The 13,158-nt window shown below is 37.6% G+C and overlaps 1 protein-coding gene across 1 annotated transcript; it reads left to right on the top strand.

Annotated features, from left to right (window-relative positions):
• Nucleotides 1-255: 255 nt before the first annotated feature.
• On the top strand, nt 256-12,586 carry ankmy1 (ankyrin repeat and MYND domain containing 1). The gene is made up of 19 exons (XM_044129756.1): nt 256-662; nt 732-878; nt 971-1,165; nt 1,275-1,513; nt 2,649-2,865; nt 3,965-4,126; nt 4,303-4,631; nt 6,380-6,680; nt 6,761-6,942; nt 7,862-8,033; nt 8,159-8,299; nt 8,384-8,485; nt 8,566-8,673; nt 8,752-8,874; nt 9,737-9,838; nt 9,928-10,093; nt 10,966-11,029; nt 11,117-11,271; nt 12,145-12,586. Exons 1-19 carry the CDS (start codon nt 456-458, stop codon nt 12,303-12,305), a joined length of 3,273 nt encoding a protein of 1,090 aa, XP_043985691.1. The 5' UTR covers nt 256-455; the 3' UTR covers nt 12,306-12,586.
• Nucleotides 12,587-13,158: the final 572 nt, after the last annotated feature.

Genomic DNA, 13,158 nt, shown 5'->3' with positions numbered 1-13,158 from the left:
CTACCATTGCAATATTATTTGAAAGTTTTAATTTAAAGTTACTGTTTATGAATTTGTATATATTTATACCATATTTCACGGTGATGATGGAGAAACAGGAGCAATAAAAGAATTTATTTCATAGTCATCTGCATCGGATAATATAAGTTTATTTTTTAATGATTTAGTTCCATTTAAAAATTGTCTATAAAATACATTATTTAAACATTTATTTATTACATGAAACATTTAAATAATGATTTCGACCTTCCACATGCGCATGCGTGAAGCGTTCCTTTCCGCACGCGCTTCGCCGTTGTCATGTCAACCAATGTTGACAGCAAAATTACTACTGAAATCTGACATCCAACAATTGACGTTTATCACGCAGATAAAAAAACCCGCTTTACTAAAATGTATCTCTAGCTGCAGTCTAAGATATTATCTCATTAAAACAAATTCAAGAGACAGGAACAATGGCAGAAATGCCGTCAAGCAGTGAAGGTGTTCCGGACACAGAGGGGGAAGGCAGCAGTGGCGGCGGCAGTAGAGTCGCTGTCTTCGGCGAAGAGAGGCGAGAAGGCTTCGGTGTTCAGGAGTGGCCCGACGGGTCAAAATATGAGGGCGAATTTTTAGACGATTTCAAACATGGAAAAGGGCGTTACAGCTGGAAAAACGGCGAGGTAATGTGAAATTACAGCTTCGCCAACTGCCAGTGTTTCATTTTCTAAGTTTCCTGTTGATTTTTGTAGTTCTATGAGGGGTTTTTCTACAAGGACTTCAAACATGGCGATGGGGAGTACTACTGGCCCTCTGGCCACAAGTTCATTGGCAAGTTCTACCTAAACAGAAAGGAAGGATATGGACATTTAAAGTACCCAGGTGGAGCCATCTTTCAGGTGAGCCTGCAGTATTTGGAACTATTTAATAAATTTTTTGAAGGAAGTGAATTCTGTAGACTAAAAAGCATGTCCTCCTTCCACATATTCAGGGTTTGTACCATAGTGACCACAGGCTTGGTCCCGGTGTTCTCACTTATCCAGATGGGAACCAGGATGTGGGCCTGTGGATCGGGGAGCGCCTGTTAAAACTCTGCTCCTCTTTAGAAGAAGGCTTTAGTCTGCTCAATTTTCCAGATTATGCTGCATTCATGCAGTCTTATGATCGTGAGCATTTTTCCATTCAGGTATGTGCTGTCATGTTTTTGCTTCAGAATCCCTTGCAGGCTTACAGATAAAACATTATAAACTCTGTTAGCTTCTGTCCTATCACGTCTGTTTCTAACCCATCTGCAGTCAGACGTAGACGAAGATCTGCTGTCAGACGAAAGCTTCATCTATCCACCCGGCATCGAGAGGTACTCTACAGATGGCGACCACTTGCCGCTTCCTCCTGGAAGGAAAAAAGAGTTGGATCGAGTTTTTCATGGTGAAAAGTGGAAGCCAGAAGCTCATCCATACCAGGGGTACAAAAGGGATCCGCTCTCTGTGTTCCCTGTACACATCCGCATGAAGGCTAACATACGCGAACACAGGTTAGACACAATTACCGTACAGTGAAGTCGACCCCCTGACCTTCTTCAGATCTAACAAAATTGGTGTCAATTGTTTGTGCAGCAAAAATGTCCTTTTTCGCTACAAATTTTTTAGTTAGTTAGTTTTGCTATCACTTTAAAGATGCTAACAAATGTTCCCAGAGGTAATGAAAAATCAACCATACCGCACCTTTTTCAAATCAGACAAATTAGGTGTCAGTGAACTCAGCAGAACATTTTGTTTGTGCTGCATTTGCTCTAAGGCAGTGGTTCCCAGTTCCAGTCCTCGGGCCCCCCTGCCTGCATGTTTTAGATGTGCCTCTACAACAGAACAGCTGATTCAAATGATTGCATGACATCTTCTGCAGTCACCAAGTACTGCAGGAGCCTGTTAATCACCCAAAGATTCAATCCAGGTGTGTGGCAGAAGGGAAACACCTAAAACATGCAGGCAGGGGGGCAGAGGACGGGAATTGGGAACCACTGCTCTAAAGATATTAATGGAAATTTGAAAGTCAAAAGGTCAAAACAGCCCCTCCACATTACGCAAATCTTACTAAATTGAAGTCAAATCTTTGTGACACGTTTGTGCAGCAAAATGGTTTTGTTTGTGCTGCTTTAATTTTAAAGATATTAAAAAATGTTTCCAGAGGCTGTATAAAGTGAAAGGTCAACCACCACCTCTCTCACCCCCCAAATATATTTACTTAATCAAATAAATTTGGTGTTAATCAACTCAGCACATTTGTGCAGCAAACATTTTTTGTTTAAAGTTTAAAGGTCAATCAGCCCCGAGCCCCCACAGACACATTATCCAAATCTAACACAACTGGTGTCAGATGTTTGTGACACGTTTGTGCAACAATCATCTTAAAGATAATAATCAAAAGATTTCAGGAGGTCATTAGAGGTGAACCACTCTGACCCCACTCACATTTACCAAATCAGCTCAACTCTGTTTATGCTGCACAAAATGTTCTTTGTGTACTTTTTTACTGACATGTTTAAAGTGATAGCAGCACACACGTTTGATACCAATTTTGTTAGGTTTGATGATGGTGGGAACCGACTTCACGAGTTCATTGTATGTAGAGGAAGCATCTGTTTCACCTCTACCTGCTTGTGTTTGTTTCAGGCTGCAGACTAAAACTGTTGGCTGGAACGTCAAAGAACTCCTCTCTCTGAAAGGGGACAGCTTTGGGCCCAAAGGGCCTCTGGAGGTCAACTCAGAGCTGCTGATTCAGCACAGCTTCAGAGGGGAGCTGCGCGCCGTGTCACAGATCCTCCAAAACGCCGCCGTCTACCCGGATGTAGCCGACGCACGGGGACAAACCGCGCTCATCGCTGCAACCGTAACATCTCCCAGTTTCAGTTTTCCTCCTCTGCAGGGGCGTATCTAGGTTTTTTTTTTCTCAGGGGCAGAAACAGAACAATGGTGGCAAAATGAAGTTTTAATTTCCTCTGAATGAACTGTGGGCTGAAATTTGAGAAACTAAATTTCTTATTTGCCCAAATAAATCTACAACGGATTATTAGGTCCAAACTAAGAAAAAATTAAAACTTAAGTTAAGAGAATAAAGTGATAATATTACGAGAATAAATTTGTACAAGAATAAAGTTGAAAGTACAAGAATAAAGTTGTATTACAACAAGAAAGTTACATTATTATGAGAATGAAGTTTAAATTATTTGAGAATAAAAGTCAAAAATATGTTTTGTAAATATTACAATATCCTTGTAATATTTATACAAATAAAGTTGAAATAATACTAGAATAAAGTCAAGAAAAAGTCAATGTTTAGAGAATTAAATAGAAATAATATGAGAAAAAAGTTATGATATTACAAGAATAATGTTGAAATAATATGAGAATAAAGTTCTAGTGATGTGAGAAAAAAGTCAAAAAATATTTTGAGAGTAAAAATCGTAGTAAAAACTGTTTATCTTTGTAATATTTATGAAGATAAAGTGATTATTATTAAAGAATAAACCTGGATGAGAATAAAGTTGAAACAATATGAAAATATTCTCATATTTATGAGAATAAATAATGTAAGAATAAAGGCATTGAATCATGAGAATAAAATCCAAAATATTACGTGAATGAAGCTGAAATAATATGAAAACATGATATTAAAATAAAAAAATAAATTATGAGAATAATTCATAATTCTCATAACCTTAATAAACTTTATTCCCATAATTACATTTTTTCATTTCTTAGTGTGGCCCTAATACTCCATCTTACAAAACACATAAATCTGTTTAACTTGTGAAAACTGTAGTAAATTTGTTTGATCCAGACAAATTTTTCCAGTTTCATTTAGTTGAGAAAGTCGTTCTACTCTGGATGGCAGGTAGAAGAATCGTCTTTTTGAAATTTCCTAATGTGAACAATAACATCCAGCGGATCGAACCTCTCATGTATGTTTCTGTATCTCCACCTGTCAGGTAAACGCCCATAACGATGTGATCCATCTGTTGCTGGATAGCGGTGCTGATATTGACAAGATGAACAACGAGGGAATGAGCGCCCTGGCTGTGTGCCACGTCCTCTACTATCCCTTTGACTCTCTGCTGTCCACTCTGATCCAGCCGCCCACTGACACACCAGTAAGAAAACACATTGCCGTGCTGGGACAATAATAAGATGACAATAAAAAGCTATTTATTACTTCTTTTTTAGGTGTATGATTGTGACTGTGTGTCACAGCAATTACAGCCCCACAAACACAAATGCTGCTCTTGACAAACATTCCCATTTGTGCGTTTCTGTCACGTGTCGTAAGGTATCGATGTCTCCGCCTGGTGAGACCAGCTCTCCGGTCGACCAGGCTGACATCCCATCGACGGACCTGGACATCGAATCACAGATTACTGACATGAACCAGGACCAGGATCTGAACCAGAACCAGGACCAGGATCTGAACCAGAACCAGGACCAGGATCTGAACCAGAACCAGGACCAGGATCTGAACCAGAACCAGGACCAGGATCTGAACCAGAACCAGAACCAGGATCTGAACCAGAACCAGGACCAGGATCTGAACCAGAACCAGGACCAGGATCTGAACCAGAATATGACGGACCAACGCAGCTCAAGCCAGCTCTCTGAGCAGTAAGCATGAACCTACACAATCACCTCACAATGATTTATAGATATTTCATTAATAGAAATGTTCTGTTTACTGATTAAAAGCTGTTTGGAGAATATGACAGGGCTGCAGCTGTTATTTTAGTATTCTTATATTTGTTATTCTGATGATTAATAAAAAAAAATGATTGGCACATTTGCTGATTTTATATTAGAAATAAATTTTAACAATTAATTTTAAATAAGAAAATAAACATTTTATTGCCTGAATTCCTTAGTGAACGCTTGATCATTTGTAGCTAGAAGCAATAAATCAATTAACCACACGAGAAATTAAAACAAACTTGATAATTTCCATTTGCACAATTTATCATTTTTCTCTTTTCTCTCTTTCTTCCAAAAACTGAATGACTAAAATCTTCAGTCTGATGTTTTGATCTCAACTAACCCCCTTTTTTTAAAGACAATTTTATGATTCATTTTATTTGTTGATTTATTTTTGATATTTAAAATGAGTTGCAGTCCCAGTGTTAAATGTTTGATAGAATTTAAAGTTTATTGATCTTTGAGAATGAGCTCCTGTTTTATTCTGCCATTATTATCTTTATATGAAAATGGTTTCAACTCAACAATATTATCGTTTATTGCAATAACTTCTGGGACAATTTATCATCCAGGATTTGCAGCTAAAAATACTCCTAACATCAAAATTGATTAAAAAATAATTTATTGATCCCAAAAGGAAATTAAATGTTGTTGTAACTCATATTAATTCTGATTATTCAGAGTTATTTTCGATGGTGGAAACTGTTGCCAGAAAAGATCTCCTGTAGCAGTCTGTAGTACGGCCAATTTGAAGAAGCCTCTGACTAAAAACTCTACTCTGAATATGTTGTTCTTTCAAGAAAATTGCCTTTAAAAAAAAAATCTGTGTCCTTTAGTTTATGATTAATCAATTACTAAATTAGTTGACTATTATTTCAACAACTGATTAATCACGATTAATCATTTCAGCCCTTGTTGCAAATAATGCACATAACACTTTTTACTTCAGGTTTAATCATTTTTTGTTTTGATCTGTTTTTCTGCGTGTTTATTTTGAGTTTCTGTGTCTTCTGAGTCTCCTGTCATCCTGTCTTCCCCTTGATTGTTCCCAGGTGTGTCTCGTTCCCTGATTACCTCCTGTTTATTTAATGTCACCTGTGTCTCTGTCGGGTCCTTGTCAAATGTCCCTTCGTTTAGCCAGTTGCTAAACGAACTGAGCCTTAGCCTTCTGCTCAGCTGTGCTGCCTGGTATTTGGGATTGTTGGACTTTGGATTGTTGGACACCGATCATTAAAACCATCATCATTTACTCAAACCTGGGTAATCTGGTTTGAGTAAACCAGATGACACCGATTCATGTTATTTTTAGCACTTGCAAGAATTGAAAAATGATCAAAGCAATGAAGAAAACAAAACAAATTACTAAGCCATCATTTAAATTTAAGGTGTGACTCATTGTCTTTGAATCTGGGGCATATTTTGCTTTAATTTAACTAATTTTTTGAGTCTGTATACTCCAGTTAACGATTAATTCATTACTAAATTAGTTGACAATTAATTCAATGATAGATTAATCACAATTAATCCTTTAATTTTCTTTAATCTTAGCTTTTTGCACATCTGCTCAGTGTGTGTTCGTGTGTATGTACACGAGCATGCAAGTAGCTAAAACGGATTTAGGAAAACACAAAACGATTTGTTCCCAACGGTATTCATTTTGTTTGCAGGGCATCTGAAGAGCCGCCTGTACACGTCTCACAAGACCAAAATGGCGAAATCCCTGCTGACTCTGAGCAACTTCAGGAGGAGGAGCGGAAAGAGACGGGAACGGATGAAAGCTACGACGCCACAGACAAATCTGGAGACGAGCAGAGTGTTACAGAGGATGTGGAAAGTGAGTTAGAGAAGCTAAAGGATGAGCTCAACAGAGATGTGGAGAATTTAACAAAGAGTGAAAACAGAGAAATCACCGTCGAAGAGTTGGGCGAACACATTTCTCTGGGGAGTGAGCAGGATGTCCCAGTCGAGGTAGCAGGAAGGTCACGCTGAACCCATTCCCCTTTGTTTTCTATGTGCTTTTCTGAGAGCTGTGATTCTGTCTGCGGCAGGGCGAAGACCACGATCTGACCCGGAATCAGATCCTTGACTCCACCTGTTACATGTTCAGCAGCCACATCGCTGAATCAGAAGAGATGCAGGAACAGTCAGCTGAGCTGCTGACTTTGTTTAGGCGACCCCCGCAAAGAGACTTAGAGGAGATTATACGCAAAATGACTGTCGAGGAAATCGAGTCAGTTATCAATCCCCCCTCACATGCTGCTCCTTTATTCTGTCTAATGATGAAGATGACGGTGATGATGATGTGGTCTGTTCAGGGTCTCTTAAATTCATGTCTAAAATTAAAACCTTAAAATGTATTTATAAAGTTGGCCTTACAGTTTTAGGACCACTTTTCCTCGGGAATTTGACTTTTCTCCCTAGAATTATGACCTTAATTCTCAAAATTCTGAGATTAAAGTCAGAATTATGAGAAAAAAAGAAGTTAGAATTCAGAGATAAAGTCAGAATTTTTTTCAGTGTTTCTAATTTTCCATACAAACATGTGAAAAGCAAATCTTAAATGTTGCTGTAGCAGGACTTTTCCATATTGTATGTAGTTTTTGTTCTTTCGGGACTTTTCTGTCAGGCTAAGTGATGTGCTGACATCATCATGTTCTGTACTGCAGTTTTTGGACCATGGTAGACAGACAGAGAAAATACAGAAATAAATTTACACTAAAAAACTCAAACATTTTTAGCTTTATCTCTGACATTTTCTCAGGAAAAAAATACATTTCAGTTTGAAAAGTCTAAAATTACTGACTTTTCTCACTCAGAAATTTTGAAAAAAAAAATCTAGAAAATTCCTGAGATTAATCTAAAAATTTATGAGATTCTTGGCAGAAATGTAGTTCTTTTTGTACTGCGTCATCGTAGTCCTGTGATTTGAGTCGCTCACTAGCTGCTAATTTCTAGCTAGCTAGAACTAGCATTCTTCCCATTAATAGACGACATGCGCAAATGTTTCATTAGTTGGCTGGACGGTGTTTATTTTAGCCACTCGTTTACATTTGGTATGAAATTTACTTTAAGATGACATTAAAAATGTTTTTAAAAGTCTAAAATTGAACTTGTTAACGCCGCCAGAACCCCTGTTTGTGCTCGGCTAGGCCCCGTGTTCGTTTATCAACCCTGATGCTGTTACTGGATCGTGGAGCCGACCCCAACTGCTGCAGGGTCCCTCTGCCCGTCCTGTTTTTGTCTGTCATGGCGGGCGACCCCGAGGTCGTCCATAAATTGCTCATGTGTGGAGCTCGTACTGATATTCGCCTTCCAATGCATGTAAGAATCTCCTCTGTAAATTATATATATATATATAAGTCATATATTTTATGTCATATGTAGTCTATCTGAGTCTTCACTTGATTACCTCCAGCATGCCGGGGTTTTTTTCTTCCTTTCTGCAGATTAAAGGGTTTTATCCCCTCCATGTTGCTGCAGCGTTGCACGGTCCTGAAGGTGCACAAATTACCGAAATGCTTTTGCACGCTATCACCGAACCCGATTCTCGGGCTTGTGACCAGGAAGAGATCTACCAACCGGATCTGGTGCATGTTTACTTCACCTTTTAACATACCCCCGTTTAATAAAGGAGGTTAAGGTGTAAAGTTAGTATTTTTCTGTCTTTTCAGGCCTTCATAAAGGATAAAGAGTGGGTGATTGATGACATGCATCTGAGAGACGGGGGCCGAACTGCCCTGCACATAGCCTGCCAGAGAGATAAGGACTACTCGGTCTGGGAGAACAGTCCGCGCACTCACAGCTGTACGCAACCTTCATCATAAGAAATGTATTTTATTTGTGTGTTTTGCAGAATGCCTGTAAAGTGGTGGAGCTCCTGCTTTCCCACAGAGCCAGGACCGATCTCCTCTGGAGCGGACACTCTCCCCTCTCCTTGGCCATAGCGAGCGGCAATGACGCGGTACCGCCGTCCACCTCCTTCAGGGCAACGGTTGCATAAATTTAAGACTCATCATGTTGCCGTCTCGTCTCCACTCAGGCAGTGGCGGAGATCTTAAAGGCAGGCGCAGATCCTAACTTACCTCTGGGCTGGAGGGTGGGCAGTGCTCTCTGCGCCCTCGCCAACTTCAACTACCGCTCAGGTGGCAACAGAGTCAAAGTGGTAAACTCAAACATAGAGATGTATCTTAAAATAAATGCAAATGTACATTTAGTTGTGATTTCTCGCCATAAAGAGTTACACTGCAAAAACACAAAAGCTTATAAAGTATTTTGGTCTAGTTGCTTGTGCAAATATCTTTATTCAAACTAAGATAAAACTAACTTACAAGTGACTTTTCAGCAAGATATAGGAACTTGTTTTAAGTAAATGATTCATTAATATTGATGAAAGAAATACTAGGTGAACAAGACATTTTTCCCATATTATAAGTTAAAATATCTTGCTCCACCTGCAGATTATTTCACCTAGAACTAGTATTTTTTCATCAATATTAAGGAATTCTTGACATAAAACATTTTCATTTTATTAACTGTAAGTGGAAAATTATCATAATTAACAGAAATAAAGACTTTTAATCATCCATATGTTTAGAAATAATCTACACAATGTGATAAAGTTCCTGGAATAAATGAAGGATTAAAATATTTCAGCTATCCACTGCAAAAACACAAAACCTTATTAAACATTTTTGTCTAGTTCAGAGTACAAATATCTTAGTGCAATTTAAATATGAAATTAACTTAAAAGCAAATTTTCTTGTGTGGCTCGGTATTGGTTTTGCAATCTGTCCACTTTGTGTCCAGTATGGAGCTGAATTGGGGCCATGAAGTTAGTAAACAATTAAACTGAAACAAAAAAATTTAACTGAATAAAAAAGCATTGAAACTTAAAATAACTATATATATATTTTCAGTTTAAAAAATGTTGGCCTCAATTTAGCTCCAGAACTAAATTGTTCTGGCCAAGCAAGTGTAACTATTGTATAGCTGATGTAAAAAGATAAAAGTCTGTGTCTTTTTAGTTTGAGATGTTAGCCGATGCTGGTGCTAACATCCTGATGCAAGTTCCAGTGGGCGACGTGATGGGAACCGCCATCGACTTTGCGTACTTCTCCTTCCAGCTGGTAACCTTGTTGCACCATCTAATAATTTGTCTCTGGAGGTTAAAAATGATTTGAGTTGCTGTACGTGTTTCCATCTGAATATGCTTTAGGACGTACGTTTTGCTCACACTCCGTTACACGCCTTGAACATGCAGGAGAGGGATCTATTAAAGAAATGGCGCCAACTTCTGGCTCTAATGGCGAATCTGTTGAGGAAGAGTGCTGCTCTGATGCAGAGGAAGTCTCTAGACATGGAGCAATTCCTTCAAATGACTGGTAAGTGCCACATTTTATTTGCAAAACGTATGCAAGTTGTTATTTTTTTCTGTAAAGTAATTTAAGAGTAAGTGGATCCATCCATCCATCCATTTTCTGTTCGCCCTAATGGGGTCAGGAGGGTTGCTGGTTCATCTCCAGCTACATTCCGGGCGAGAGGCGGGGTCACCATGGACAGGTCGCCAGTCTGTCGCAGGGCAACACAGAGACATACAGGACATTCAACCATACACACACACACACTCACACACACACTCACACCTAGGGAGAATTTAGAGAGACCGATTAAACTGACAGTCATGTTTTTGGCCCAAAAACATGACTGTCAGTAAGTAGATTAATCAATTAATTATTGGACAGCAATAACTAGGTTGAGCTAAAACTGCCACTTGAGAAGTTCTGGGTAAAACATTTTCAGGTAGTTTTTTTTTTTTTTATCTGTAAAGCCAAATGTATATATTTTTTGCACAATTTTGGCTTCATTATTGCTCTTGGTATGTTATTCTTTCAGCAGATTTTTGAGTCTAGATACTCTAGTTAATGATTAATGGATGACTAAGTTAGTTGATTATTATTGACAGTATTATTGATTTAGTGCTAGATTAATTATTAGATTTATGCAAACCTTTCCAATGTTCTGATGTCAAAATATAATTCTGTAAGCCCTGGACTTTGTGTATTTGTTCTTATTTGACATAATATGTCCCCTTTAAATATTCCGATGTGTACACACACACACACACACACACACACACACACACAAAGTGCCATTAGTTATAATTTCTATTGATATCATAACTTGACTTTTGTGGCATGTCTGAAGTTTTTTGTTGTTGTAATAGTGACTAATTAAACACTAATAACACCCACAGCTCCAGAGGACCAGACCCCAATCAAGCGTTTCGCTCCAGGAAAATCACCACCCAAACCTGTGAAGTACACACACTATTTTTATATCCCTCCTCTTCTGTCCGCCTTTCTCACTGCTCTTCTCAAACCCCGCGACTGTAAATCCTTCCTCAGGCCGCCGTCGTTGAAGTTCTGCTATTACTGCGGCCGCTCTGTGTTTATGAAGCTGACGGTTTGTGGCCGTTGCCAGAGGGTGTACTTCTGCTCCAAGTCCTGCAAAATGAAAGCCTGGGATGAAATTCACAAGGAGGAGTGTCTCCAGATGGCAGGTGGGAATCCACAGACATCAACACAACCGCAGTAAACCTACACAGAATATGAAACTTGGGACATAAATGCCCTGAGGAGAAGAATTTAAATTAAACTGGCTTTAGAATCTAATAAGAAGAAAATACTGTTAACATGTAGGGCTGCATGATATGTCACATTTTTGGTTTTTGGAGAGTTAATTTTTGGAAAATCTGGACTTTTTGTTTTTGTCACCAATGTGCTTCTTGGGTTTCTATAGTTATAAGGAACTATGGAAGCCTGATAAGGATCAGGCTTTATTATTATTATTATTATTATTATTATTATTATTATTATTTAGAATAAAGTCATAATATAAGGAGAATGAAGTAGTAAATTTATGAGAAGTCCGACATCAAAAATAACAAAGAAATTAATCATTTAAACTTTTTTCCTCATTAAAATGATGTTTTATATATATATAATATATATATCTTGTTTATTTTGCTACGTGTTTACTGAGCCCAAACACTTTTGGGTTTTCCCCCCTATTTTTTGCTGTTGTTGATTAATTTCCTGTTGTTATTTTTAAAGGCAAGAAAGTTAAAAAACAAACACTTTTTAAAAAATAATTTTAAGACCTGATAAGATTCCATCTGTATTCTGCTAATATTATATTCTACACACAAAGGAAGGATGGAAGCAAAAGGCACTTTTTAGAAAATATTTTCTGCCATTTGTAATTTTGTTTTTGAAAAAACAATGATTAAAATCACATGGTATGAAAAAGATTGGAGCCATATCGCCCAGCCTGACTGGAATGTTAAAATTAGGTTGATAAATAATGTTAAATATGTATTATTGTTTTTGGTGAGCAGTATATTTGACTTGTCTGTCTCCTTTTTTAAATGCAGCCTATCTCGATGCCCATCAGAAGAGGTTTTCATGTAAACCCCGCAAACCGAGAACCGTAACTATCATCAGATACAAGCCGGAGCCGCCCAAACCGCTCACCAAGGCGGAGCAGGACATGGCGAACCAGATCTACCTGAAGGAAAACTACAGTCTCAACTGACGGGTTTTAAAGCTTACATGTCCTCTTTCTTTGATTTTTGTCCCCCATAATTTTCAAAATGTCAAACCAAAGAAATGCACAATCTCAGGACTAAGCCATTTTTGTATTTATTCTATTTTTTAAGACATGTTGGTCTTGATGTGGCTTTGTTTCACCTCTGTTATAAATTTCTGTTAAATGTTGGGAAGTAAGGGAATGTCATTATTTCTGCAGAGGAGAGGGGGTATAAGTGTTGCAATCAGATCTTTCCTATTGTGATAATAAAAAAAATTGTACATTTATTCATGGTTTCATATAAGAAATTCTATTTTTTTTATTGTTTTCTTATATGCAATAGCAGGTTAAATGTTGCCCTCTGAAATAAAAAAACAGACTTCACTGATCTTAACTGCTACAAAACAGACGTGGCTGTAAAGGTTATAAATAAATATAAATCTGCAGGTAAAATTTTAAAAATATCTAAGGATCAATTAACGATTATTTTAGTGATCAATTATTCTGACAATCCGCTAAGAAAATTGCCACATTCTGCACATTAAGGCAATTAAGCTTTCTTATTCAATATCAGAAAAACATAAAAAAATGGAAATGACTGAATTTATTTTTCAAATAAGAGAATAAATATTGCCTGCAATGCGATAAAATATTATTTGTTCAGTGAACGCTGGATCATTTGGAGCAAAGGATGCATCTACAGCTGAAAAATACTCTTAACATCAACACATGAAAAACTCAGCTCTTTTTCAATATATTGTCTGGATGATCAGTTTATTGATTTTTGGATAAACGGATCAATAATTGGATATCAAAAGTGCTTACTAAGATTTTTTTTTTTTTGCAGAATTTGAGCTAA

The sequence above is a fragment of the Gambusia affinis genome, linkage group LG10 (assembly GCF_019740435.1).
Source record: "Gambusia affinis linkage group LG10, SWU_Gaff_1.0, whole genome shotgun sequence".
In the NCBI taxonomy this organism is placed as follows: domain Eukaryota; kingdom Metazoa; phylum Chordata; class Actinopteri; order Cyprinodontiformes; family Poeciliidae; genus Gambusia; species Gambusia affinis.
This window is presented reverse-complemented; position numbering and strand designations above follow the sequence as displayed.